Raw genomic sequence first — 13,076 nt, forward strand, 5'->3', positions numbered from 1 at the left:
GAAAAGAGTGCATTAGAAAAATAAGAATAGTAACAATTAACAACCCAAAAATATGACGGACCAGAAAACAGAAAACAGAAAGTCAGACATCGGGGGCAGCAACAGTGTGAACAGGTTCGGGATTCGGATTGTATATACGGCAGCGAAATATTTTACAATTATCAATAAAAATATATCAACTAAGAAACCTTAAAAAAAAAAAAAAAAAAAAACAAATAAACTAAAAGAGCCTCTAATGTTATATATTCTGTTTCCATTAATAACAAGCCCGAAAACAAAAGGGGTTACTCCATCTCATTCTGAAGTTTGGCATTTCAAAGTCACCTCTACTTTTAGATATTGTTATAATGGCTACGCTAAGAATGTAACCTTCTGGTTGAGAAAGGTGAAATCAACACTCTCAAGTCGCAACAAAAACCGTAGAGAAATGTTTTCTTCCTTAGAATCTGAGAAAATGTCAACAACTAGTTCTTTGACTTTTAAGTAAACATGGTGCAAGAATTTCCTGACACCGTAATACTATGTGTGAGCCATGTCAGTTATGTATTCCATCTTTTGATTAACATTAAAAGCATAAATTTAGTCATTCGGAGAAAGAATAGTGGCTCAAATATAAGACTCCTCACACTCACTACCTTACAAGGGCGTAACTGAGAATCTCTTGGTAAGGGATAGTTTCATCCAGTACAAAAGGCAAAGATAACAACCAAGCCTTTTCTTGTTAGGTAGAGTATGCAACACGGATAAAAAGTTTCTATCGTCTTCCTCTGCGTAGCACTACCAGCCAGAAAGGCTACTAAATTAGGTTGCCAAAGGAGGTAATAGCCCTTCTTTAGTTGCCATTTCTAACAGTGCAACAGCCACCAAAACCTTGCAATCTGCTGTAGTGCGCCAAAGTTTCTTGTATGGTACTAAACGTACCTTAATCAGCTCCCCATGCTCACGAAGGCCAGTCTCTTTACCCTGTAGCTGTGTGATAATCTCTTTATCAACATGCCCTCTGTACAGAAAGATACTAATTTCTTCGTCACATCCTCCCTTACCACAAAAAAAAGGGGTGAAAACTGAAAATTAGAAGTCCATGTGATAAAGCAAGCAATAAGAACGAACTTTGATCAGCTAAACGTACAAGAATTTGAGATTGTAGTATTGAGATAATTTCAACGGTTTCTAAAGTTGAAGTATGAAACATTTTAGTAGCCAATTAATTGGATACAGAATGTTTATTTAGAGCATTTAATTTCAACAAATTCATGGGCTAAAAGACTATTTTCAATATGCTAAGGCTCATCTGCACGGTTAACTAATCACTACTTAGATCGAGAGTGGATAGAGTAGCCTCAAGTGACCAGAAGTTGAACTGCATGATACTAAACTATATCCATATTACCACGCCAAATTATGGCAAAACTATTCAAAGCATAAGACAAAATTATTAGCTTTTCTATTTGAAAATAGCTAAATTAATTGCAAAGCACAGATCATGAAATTTGCAGAAGCAAAACGTGCAATAAGATCCTCATGCAAAAGGCTCAAAATATACCCCCGAGGGAAAAACTTTGCATCCAGTTGAAGAGTCTAGGAAAGCGGTGAGGTCAACCATGTCTTCTAGATTTAACTTGATGCCAATCTCTTCTTCAACCTGTCAGAGTCACAACTTCGTGAAGTCATGAATAGTACTGTTAAGACAATTATATCACTAGGAAAAACAAATAAAAATGTCTGACATGCAAGTAAAGACCCATTAATAATGCAATTAAAACATGGACTTTCAGTACAGCTAGAGGGTGAGAGTCAGAGAGAAATAGACCTCACGAACTGCAGTGCCAACAAAATCACCCTTGTCATCGTCCAACATTCCAGCCGGCAATTCCAAAATAATTCTTCCAACTGGAACCCTTGCCTTATAAACAAGAATGTCCAACATAAGAATAGGCATAACATGAAAGTTCAGTTACAATTGCTTGAAAAGAACACTGCAAGGCTCCGACATCTACCTGTTCAGTAAGAACAGCATAAGTCTCTCCCTCTGATTCCAAAAGTATCAGCACAGCCACAGCTGGTCCTCTTGCAAATACAATACCTGGAATCTGATCATGGTTTACTTTACTATAAAAAGAAAGAAATCAGCATTAGGTGCACCAAACGTAGATAGACAAACTAATGAGGTATTTAGTACACAGGCATCTAGCATGTCCAAGGTTCCAAGCATCTTGGAGATGTCTATGTCTGATGCATGGGTATGAGATTACCATATGCACCTCAATCTTTCATGTCTTCTTCAAAGCACAATGTATGTGGACGTGTGATGCCCTTTCAAATATATGGGAATCTCAATTTCCCCAGCATATGATACCCTCTCTTGCTGGATATTTAAGGTTGATTAGTGCAAACAAAAGGCATGACATATGCCTGAGAATATAACATTGTTGAACGAAACAAGAGAATCCTAAATATTCAAGCATCTTATATCCCAGCTGCCTTGGAAAGTAAGATAAGTATGAATCAAATGCTTCCTAAGTTTCTTATTTTCATTGTGAGGAATCCACTCTTTAGATATTGTAGGAAAAAAAATAATGAACCAATTCCACCCTCCAATTCCATTGTTTAAAACATCTGATACCTTTTTTCCTGTTTCTTTGTCAAAAATGTCAGCTTTGAACTTAAGAAACCCGATGCGCTTTCCAAACATGTCTACTCCCTGTTTATAGAAAAAAGAATCCACCAAATTGTTGTTAATTATGATCAGGAAACATGAATAAACCTAGAATATTAAATGAATGTCCTTTTATTTAAAATCCCAAGTAACAGTTCCCTAAATTATCAGAAGCAATATGCTTCTTGATAGTCTAAAATGCTTTAAAACTATAGTTTCATATTGACTGTCTTCTACGGATTACAGTGTTAGTTAAGTCCTCAGAAGAAAACAGTGAAAGAAAATATCTATGTTGACAACATCAAATAAATTTCTTGCCATGTGTTCTAGAATTTGAGTTATGGAATGCAGAGAAAACCTCTTTCATCGGCAAAGTATCCTTCATCAATTGTTTTAGCTCAATAACATGATTACCTGAATTAGAACTTGTCTCAGAGCCATTGTACCATCGGCTAGAACCCCAGTCTCACTTTGGAGGCTATGTAACCACTGCTTGAATAAAGAGGAATCAATAGCACTCCTGCAAATGGGAACATCAAAAACCAAACTCAAAGGACCACAGCTACCCCTACCTGATGTTTGTCATAGAAATCAAATTTGATACGTACTAAGTGAAACAAGTTTTCACAGAAACAACAACGACGGTCGACGACACAATTACATGCATGTCCTTCTAGTTTCTAACTTGATTAAAATTAAAAACAACTATACTGAAAATAAAAACGAGATCTCGGAACAGGATCATATTTTACTCGAATATCACTATGAAATAGTTTTTTAGAGTAAATACCCTTCTTCTTGGTCCTCAGAAAATTTTACGAGACCCGTTTTAGTCCTTAGAAAATAAAAAGGCCCAGTCCCTCAAAAAGGACCCATTTAGTTGAAATCGTGGTCCCTCGCAAATTCAAAAAAGACCCATATTAGTACAGAACTAAAATGGGTCTAATTTAAGTTTTTTAAGTACCACGATGAGCTTTGAATAGGGACTAAAACCGGAGTAATCAAATTTTCTGACGACCATATTTACTCTCTTTTTTTATCTTATTAAAATTGAAACTTTTTAGTTTCTAATTTGAAGCAACTCCAAAAGAACTCTATTTTTTATTTTTTTATTACCCTCTGAACATGACAATATCAAAAGCTTTAATCAGTGAGCATGCAGCCATTATAACAATTTTTCCTACAAAAATTATCTATTTAAAAAAGAGAGAGAGAGAGAAAAAATGTAATATGACTGACCAAAAATCAGAATGAGAGACACCGGAAGCAGCAACAATTTGAACCGGTTCGGACTGTTTATTCGGGAGCGAGATTGAGTGAGTCAAGGGTGATGACTCGGTCGACATCTTGCACCAGAAACCCTTCTTCCTCAAAGTTCGATTGGGAGCATAAAGCGGAATCAACCTTTTCAGCGCAACAGATACTGTGCGAAAATTCACAGCCATTGAAGCCTAAGCTTCAGAATCAGCAAATAGAAGAAAATGTACAAGCCTCCGTGGCTGCAAATATTGGGCCTTCGATTATTAAGACTTTTGGGCTTTGAGAACAAGGCCTTTGTGGCCCAAATCCGAAAATTGGTAGAAAATGCCGTATATGTATACACGAGTCTGTACGTGTGATGGCACCACTCACTATATGGGAGACTAGCGACGGCGATATGCTACTAGCAAGGTGGGCATGTTTGAAATCTATTTTAAAAATTAATTTTTTAATTTTTTGAATAAAAAAAATCTATTTGATAAAGCATGTTTTATAAAAATAATTTTAAAAATGATAACTATTTTTTTATTTTTAAAATCAAATTTAGAAAATATATCTGAATTATTTTTGTTTTATGTTTTGAATTTTAACTTTTAAAATACAAAAATTATAGAAAATATTTATTTAATTAATTATTCTACGGAACAATTTTAAAAATAAAAAAATTAAAACACAATCAAAACTTTTTTTCTATGGAAAGTATAATTTTTTGTCTCTTCAGTCTTCATATAAAAAAGAAAAAAAGGTTATATGCATACTGATCATAGTTACCGTGGTTCACATTTATTAATCTTTATGCTTCTTTCACGCTCTCAGTTACTGTCGTTCTGGTCAAACAGCATTGCAATCAATCTATTTGATTGTTCATTTGACAGGTCTTTCTTGATAAGTTCTTAGTTAACTATAGCTTATCATGTTATTTTTTTAAACACTTTTAATCATTATTTGACATGTTTTAAAATATTTATAAAAATGTTAATTTCTATCATAAATTTTTACAACTTTAAGGACGTTAAATAATAATTAAGTGGAAGTGAGAATGACTGCTCTGTCTTTCTTCTGATTGTCAGTGCATAATAGCCGTCAAAACAATATAGTTAAAAAGATTGCAAGAATTTTAATGCTTGTTGTAAATTATTTGCTGAAATGCTAATTTTTCAATACAGTAGATAAAATCCATGTTTTTGTTGTTATATTGAGCGTATGAGTGTGCTTACTGTTTAGATGGAAAATTTTAAGGAGGAATTATTTTTTATTTTATTTTTTTTAAGCAGGCCCACCCCTACAGGTCAAATTCACATCTCGTTACAGCTAATAAGCTTTTCTCAGCTTTTTGATTCCCTTTTTAATGACCACACACTATTTAATCAAATTCGACACCCCAATAAATAATATGCTATAGCATGATGGAAGCCCATACTTTCTTCGTAAGTGATTGAGCAGCATACAAGATTATAAAACACTTACATATATAATTTAAATTGAGTCATCTGCACGCCTGTCTTATTTATGATAAGTTGTAAGAATACTAAGTTTTCTCTTTGATCTCCAAATGGAGATGTGACTTTTGGGGAACAAAACAATAGTAGATATAATTAAATATAGAGGACACTTATCTTTTATATAAAATAGGTCATATTAACGTTAACGAGCCCTTCCATCATGCGATTATTAAAGAAACTGACAGAGCCTGAAGTTGCTGCCCGATACATTATTAATATGTCCAAGGGTTTGATATTTTTCCTTGCAAGTTGAAAATAAAATTATCCGGATATATAGAAGCAGCAGGTGAAGTCCAATTTTATTTTATTTTTTATTCCATTAGGAATTATACAAACACGTGATTTTATAAATTAAAGTAATTGAATTGCTATCATTCAATTTCTCTATATTTAGGCAGTGATTTTTAATTGAAATTGATTATTAAAAATTTTAACTAATAATTTAAATAAATTATTAACCTAATAATAATTCAACTATTTAATTAACAATTTTTAAGATAATGACAAAAATTAAATGAATAAGAAAACAGTACATTGGAAAATATGAGTAAAATAACAACCGAAAAATATGACAGAACGGGGGCAGCAACAACGTAAAACGGGTTCGGATTGTGTATAATAGGGCAAGCGTGGCCTATTTTAAATTGATTATAAGATTTTTATTATTATTATTCGATTATAAAAGTACGAGTTATTATTTTGTTTTCAAAAACTATTTCTTTAAAATTTAAACTCGTATTTCTATCTCAAAAAATTGAGGTTTCTTAACACCACTGCCCAATTATTACTATAATGATCATTTAAATTTAGCAATGAATAATCGCCTGCACGAATCAAAGCAATTAGTTAAATTCTAGGTGATAATTGATTTTTTTTTAAAATTTAGTTAACTTATGTTTATTGATAATTACAAAATATTACACTGTTTTCATTTTTTTCCTATTTTCAAGATTTTATGAAAGCAATATTGTAAATATTTTTATTTTCTTTTGCTAATTTTTTTTTTCAAAATTAAGAAAACAAGAAACAAAGTTAAAATTACAAAAAATCCTACTTTAATATTTGTTAGTTTCTTATTTTTAAAACTCTGAATAACAAAACCATGTAAACAGAAAATAAAATTAAAACATGACCCCCACCCAAAAAAACAAACAAACTATAGAGCCTCTAATTTTATATATTTTGTTTCCATTAATAAAGCCCGAAAAAAAGGGGTTACTCCATGTCATTTAGAAGTTTGGCTTTTCGAAGTTAGCTCTAAGTTTTGATAAATTTCAATTTATAATAGCTACGAGAAGAATATAACCTTGTAACTGAAAAAAGGTAAAATCAATACTTGCAAATCGCAACAAAAACCTTAGAAATGTCATTTAGAAGTTGGATTTTTCGAAGTTAGCTCTAAGTTTTGATAAATTTCAATTTATAATAGCTACGAGAAGAATATATCCTTGTAACTGAAAAAAGGTGAAATCGATACTTGCAAGTCACAACAAAAACCTTAAAAATGTCATTTAGAAGTTTGGCTTTTCGAAGTTAGTTCTAAATTTTGATAAATTCCAATTTATGATAGCTACGAGAAGAATATAACCTTGTAACTGAAAAAAGGTGAAATCGATACTTGCAAGTCACAACAAAAACCTTAGAAATGTCATTTAGAAGTTTGGCTTTTCGAAGTTAGCTCTATGTTTTGATAAATTCCAATTTATAATAGCTACGAGAAGAATATAACCTTGTAACTGAAAAAAAAAAAGTGAAATCGATACTTGCAAGTCACAACAAAATTCTTAGAAATGTGATTTAGAAGTTTGGCTTTTCGAAGTTAGCTCTAAGTTTTGATAAATTCCAATTTATAATAGCTACGAGAAAAATATAGCCTTGTAACTAAAAAAAGGTGAAATCGATACTTGCAAGTCACAACAAAAACCTTAGAAATGTCATTTAGAAGTTTGGCTTTTCGAAGTTAGCTCTAAGTTTTGATAAATTTCAATTTATAATAGCTACGAGAAGAATATAACCTTGTAACTAAAAAAAGGTGAAATCGATACCTGCAAGTCGCAACAAAAACCTTAGCAATGTGATCAACTTGTTCCTTGACCTTTACTTAAACACGGTGAAAGAATTTCCTTTGAGACCGTAATACTTTGTGCGAGCCATGTAATTTCCTACCAAAATTATCTATTAAAAAAAAGACAGAAAATGTAATATGATACGGACCATGCCCCTGCTACTGCTCAAGAAAGACAGAGAGAGATGAGGGAAAGCAAAACCATGAGACAAAGGGAAGGACATAGAGTAAAGAGAAGACCACAATGGATGGAAAACTTTGTGACCAAAGAAAGTGGCTGAAAGGATGGGTTAGGAGAGAATGGGCCACGTTGGTGGAGGCCCAAGTTCCACACTTAGTGTCAGCTGATTAGAATAACGAGTTGGGCTTAGATTATAGGCCCAATTTATTGTAATGCATTTGTTTACTGTTGCCTTTTAATACTGATAGGATGGAGCGTAGTGGGTATCGAATTTAGTTGTAACAAACTTCATCTTCTTCCTTCTCAAATTTCTGGAGTTGCCGGCGTTCTCAAATTGCCGTTGAAAATACCATACGTATATTTCAGTCTTGTTTTCTGAGTTTTAGATAGCTGAGACTATCAATTTGGTGCTTTCATTGAGAGAAACTTCCGATCAAGTGAGATGGCGGAGGGAACTCGTTCAGCAGTTAAGACTAACATGATGGATGAGTGCATAGCAAAAATCGCTAGGCATGAAGAGCGGTTCAACGCACTGGGAGAGTTGTTACAGAGTAAGAATCTGAAATTGACGATCATGGAAGCTAAGTTAGATCAGAAGAACAAAAATAAAACAGAAGGAAAAGGAGGAACTAGCAGTGATGCAGGTCTGCGAACATTCTTTGGTAACAATGCATACAAATCAGTAAAGTTTACTGTACCTCGATTTTCCAACGGAAACCCTGAGCCATAGATTCATAAAATTCAGCAGTTCTATGGCTTTCACAATTTTCCTGATGCTGATAAACTCACACTGACGTCCTTCCAGATGGATGGGCCTGCAGAGGAGTGGTTCCATTTGATGGAACGAAATCAGATATTGACTACTTGGGATGCCTTTTTGACAGCGTTACGAGCCAGATTCAGTCCTTCCAAGTATAAGGACTTAAGAGGTGAATTGGGTAGATTGCAGCAGAATACCACAGTGGAGGAATACCAAAAAATGTTTGAGCAGCTTTCAAATCAAATCATCGGAATTGATGATCTTACCTTGCAAAGTTACTTCGAATCGGGACTCCAATCAGAAAATCGAAAGGAAGTTTGGTTGCATCTGCCTGACTCCTTGGAAAATTCTATGGAATTAGCTAAGGTGGTGGAGGATAAACTAAATGACCAAGTACCATCTCGCTTTGCAAACTCGAAAGGTTATACTACCAACATTACAACAAATCAACCTGGGTTATTACCAACCCCTACCAGAGGAGTTGTTAACAATGTTGGGCTGTTAAAAAATACCATGCCCATCAAGAAGTTGTCACCTGCAGAGATGCTGGAAAAAAGAAAAAAAAAGGCTTGTGTTATTATTGTGATAAAAAATTCAACAAGAATCATGTGTGTAAGGGAATGATGTTCCTATTGATGATACAAGACGACGAGGAAGATGAGAGGGATGCTGAGTTGGAAATGGATATTGAGAAAATTGGGGGTGAAGAGGAAGTACCTAGTATTAGCTTACATGCTATGGATGGTCAATATTCATCTAGCACACTGAGATTGAAGGGAGTCATTAACAAGAAACCGGTGCAAGTTTTGGTGGATGGGGGTTCTACCCACAACTTGGTGCAAGAGAGGCTAGTCAGATTCCTAGGATTGGAGGTTAAGCCAATCTCTCAGTTTAAGGTGTTAGTAGGCAATGGAGAAAGTTTGGGGTGTAATGGAGTATGCAGTGGAGTAAGATTGGAATTACAAGGTTATGAATTTTTTCCAGATTTGTTTGTTCTTCCTATACAAGGGGCTGAAGTGGTGTTAGGTGTACAATGGTTATCAGAATTAGGAGATGTCCCTACCAACTTCAAGGAATTGATTCTGAAGTTTAAGAGGAATGGGGAGACCATTGAACTCCAAGGTGAACAGAAGGTGCAAGTGGAATTCATTGAATTACATCAACTTCGTAGGTTGGCAAGCTCAGATGTCGTTGCCACTTACTATCAGTTACAAACCATCAACCATGAGGTTTCTAGGGAGCCCAAAGTGGAGGAGTGCCATCATTCCTTGACACAATCAGTGCTGCAGGAGTATAAGGATATCTTTGAGACACCACAACAGCTACCCCTTGCACGAGTGGAGGATCATCAAATCCACCTGGAACCTGGAACAAGAGCAGTAAACGTGAGACCTTACAGCTATCCACATTTCCAAAAAGCTGAAATTGAAAAAATGGTGAAAGAAATGTTACACACCAGAGTCATTAGGCCTAGTTTAAGTCTTTTTTTCCTCTCCAGCTCTGTTAGTAAAAAAGAAAGACAAAACTCGGAGATTTTGTGTAGATTACCGAGCCCTGAACCAAGTTACAATACCAAATCGGTTTCCAATCCCAACAGTTGATGAGATGCTAGATGAACTGACAAGAGCAGTGACTTTTTCCAAGATGAATTTGCGTTCCGGATACCATCAAATCAGGATGGCTGAACCAGATATTTACAAGACAACTTTTAGAATCCACCAAGGGCACTATGAATTTGTTGTTATGCCCTTTAGACTCGCCAACGCCCCAGCAACCTTCCAAGGTATAATGAATTCTGTGTTGAAGGAATTTCTGCGCAAATGCATTATCGTGTTCTTTGACGACATACTGGTGTACAGTAAGTCAATAGGTGAACATGTAGGCCACCTCCGAAAAATGATGGAGTGTCTGAGACAACACCGACTGTATGCTAAGAGGTCAAAGTGTGTGTTTGCTCAAGGAGAGGTGGAGTACCTAGGGCACATAGTTGATGCACAGGGGGTGAGGCCAGATGTGGAAAAGACCTACCACTATTAAACAACTTAGAGGTTTTCTTGGGCTAGCGGGGTATTACCGCAAGTTCATTCATGGATTTTCACACATTGCAGCCCCCTTAACGACTCTACTACACAAGAATGCATTTGGTTGGAATGAAGGAGCTGAAGAGGCAATGCTAGAGCTTAAAGAGGAGATTGTCATAGCCCCCAATCTTGGCACTACCAGATTTTAATAAGACTTTTGTATTGACTACTGAAGCATCGGGGATAGGAATTGGAGCAGCACTAAGTCGGGACAATAAGCCTATAGCTTATTTCAACAAAAAGCCAAATTCGAAGATGCAACAGGCTTCGACTTATGTGAGGGAGATGTTTGTTATTACGGAATGGGTGGCCAAGTGGAGGCAATACCTATTAGGGGGTCCTTTTATCATCAGGACTGATCAGAGAAGTCTCAAAGAGATGACGGGGCAGGTGATACAGACCCCGGAACAACAACGTTTCTTAGTCAAGTTACTTGGCTTTGACTACACCATTGAGTATTTTCCTAGGGCAGGCAACGAGGTAGTCGATGCTATTTCAAGGCAACCAGAAAGAGAATCACCTACAGAAGGGGTAATCAGCACGGCAATGGTCATCACCAAGGCGAGTAACAACCTGTTGATCAAATTAAAGGAGAAGTTTAGATGAATAAAGAATTAATTCAATTGAAGGAAAAGATTGAGAGAGGTGTTGAAGGTTACGAGTACTATAGTTATCGAGAAGGAATGATGTTTTTCAAGGGTCGTATTGTGATAGCTTCGAACTCAAAACTTTGCATTGCTATTCTCCATGAATTTCACTCATTAGTAACGGGAGGTCATGATGGGGTTAGGAAGACGCTGCATCGAGTGCTACCAATGTATACTGGGCTAATATGAAGCGTGATGTACAGGAATTTGTGAGGACTTGCCCAGTTTGTCAAGTCACTAAATACCAGCCTCTGTCACCAATTGGATTGCTTCAACCACTGTTCATTCCACATGCGATTTGGGAAGAATTATCCATGGACTTCATCGTTGGACTTCCAATTTCAGAAGGAAGAACAGTAATCATGGTGGTGGTCGATAGGTTATCCAAATATGCCCACTTTATAGCCTTACCCCTAAATTTCACTGCCACGAAGGTAGCTGCAGCATTTGTGGAAAATATTTGTCGTTTACATGGCATTCCACGTTCTATTGTCTCAGATAGGGACCGCATCTTTGTGAGCAAGTTTTGGGTTGAGTTGGCTCGGCTAAGTGGCACCAAGCTTTGTTACAGCACAGCAAACCACCCAGAAATAGACGGACAAACGGAAATGACAAATAGAGGATTAGAATAGTATTTGCGTTGCTATACAATGGAATCACTAAAGGATTGGGTAAAATACTTACCTTAGGCTGAATTCTCTTACAATTCAGCATATCACTCGTCAATTGGAGTATCTCCTTTCCAGGCAGTCTATGGGCGCCTTCTTCCTGGTATACAACCCTATGAAGGTACCCCAACAACCGTCGAAGTTGTTGACGTCCTGCTAATTCACCGTGATGAAATCATCTGTCAGCTACGTGAGAACTTACATCGGACATGACAGCGTATGAAGGCTCAAGCTGACAAGAAACGTCGTGATGTACAATTCAAGGTGGGAGATCTGGTCCTTGTCAAACTGCAACCATATCGACAACGCTCGGTGCGCAACCAATCCTTCTCGAAGCTGCGTCGCCGCTTCTATGGCCCTTTTCCGGTGATTGAATGCATGCGTCCGGTGGCGTATCGGTTGTAGCTGCCTGAGCAATCCCGTATACATCCGGTATTCCATGTGTCGCTACTCAAACCGTACCGACAAAATCTCACCTTTCACTCTGCTCCGCTGCCGCCGGTGAGCTGGGACAACCATCCGGTGACCAAACCAATCGCTATCCTTCGGACCCGAGCCTTACAATTGGGAAAGGAAGAGACTTTACAGCTCTTAGTCCAGTCACCAATGGGAAGGACTGTCGTTGGAGGATGTCACTTGGGTTCCTTATTTGAAATTTTCTCAAGCTTTTCCAAGCTTCAATCTTGAGGACAAGATCTTGTCTTTAAGGGGAGGGGGAAATGACACGGACCATGCCCCTACTACTGCTCAAGAAAGACAGAGAGAGATGGGGGAAAGCAAAACCACGAGACAAAAGGAAGGACAGAGAGTAAAGAGAAGACCACAATGGATGGAAGACTTCGTGACCAAAGAAAGTGGCAGAAAGGATGGGTTAGGAGAGAATGGGCCACGTTGGTGGAGGCCCAAGTTCCACACTTAGTGTCAGCTGATTAGAATAACGAGTTGGGCTTAGATTAGAGGCCCAATTTATTGTAATGCATTTATTTACCGTTGCATTTTAATACTGATAGGATGGTGTTTAGTGGGTATCGAATTCAGAATTCAGTTGTAATAAACTTCATCTTCTTCTTTCTCAAATTTCTGGAGTTGCCCGCGTTCTCAAATTACCGTTGAAAATAGCATACGTATATTTGAGTCTTATTTTCTGAGTTCTAGATAGTTGAGACTATCAGATTGCCGTTGAAAATGTAATATTACTGACCAAAAATCAAAATGGGAGACACCTGAAGCAGCAACAATGTGAACCGGTTCGGATT

At 36.6% G+C, this 13,076-nt stretch overlaps 1 protein-coding gene across 2 annotated transcripts; it reads right to left on the reverse strand.

The window, feature by feature from the left end:
• Nucleotides 1–265: 265 nt before the first annotated feature.
• On the reverse strand, nt 266–4,093 carry LOC133293674 (nudix hydrolase 14, chloroplastic). Of its 2 annotated transcripts, none has more exons than XM_061492275.1 (7): nt 3,896–4,093; nt 3,071–3,176; nt 2,624–2,701; nt 1,998–2,090; nt 1,811–1,903; nt 1,544–1,642; nt 266–1,038 (listed from the first exon to the last, which is right to left on the reverse strand). In XM_061492275.1, the coding sequence occupies exons 1-7, from the start codon at nt 4,000–4,002 to the stop codon at nt 802–804; spliced, it is 813 nt and encodes a 270-aa protein (XP_061348259.1). In that variant the 5' UTR covers nt 4,003–4,093; the 3' UTR covers nt 266–801. The 2 variants fall into 2 exon arrangements, with proteins under 2 accessions (XP_061348259.1, XP_061348260.1); XM_061492276.1 differs by having other exon boundaries at nt 3,071–3,145; nt 3,896–4,020.
• Nucleotides 4,094–13,076: the final 8,983 nt, after the last annotated feature.

Source organism: Gastrolobium bilobum, unplaced genomic scaffold, assembly GCF_033153095.1.
Source record: "Gastrolobium bilobum isolate Gb01-03AN ecotype WA unplaced genomic scaffold, APGP_CSIRO_Gbil_v1 utg762, whole genome shotgun sequence".
NCBI lineage: Eukaryota > Viridiplantae > Streptophyta > Magnoliopsida > Fabales > Fabaceae > Gastrolobium > Gastrolobium bilobum.

What these genes read in the sequence shown, in the direction of transcription:
- LOC133293674 (XM_061492275.1), bottom strand. Translation starts at nt 4,002, where the DNA reads ATGTCGACCGAGTCATCACCCTTGACTCACTCAATCTCGCTCCCGAAT. An exon ending in GTCTCTCATTCTGATTTTTG is followed by an intron (nt 3,177 to 3,895) that starts GTCAGTCATATT and finishes TCCCATTTGCAG; the next exon opens with GAGTGCTATTGATTCCTCTT. An exon ending in ATGCTGTTCTTACTGAACAG is followed by an intron (nt 1,904 to 1,997) that starts GTAGATGTCGGA and finishes CTTGTTTATAAG; the next exon opens with GCAAGGGTTCCAGTTGGAAG.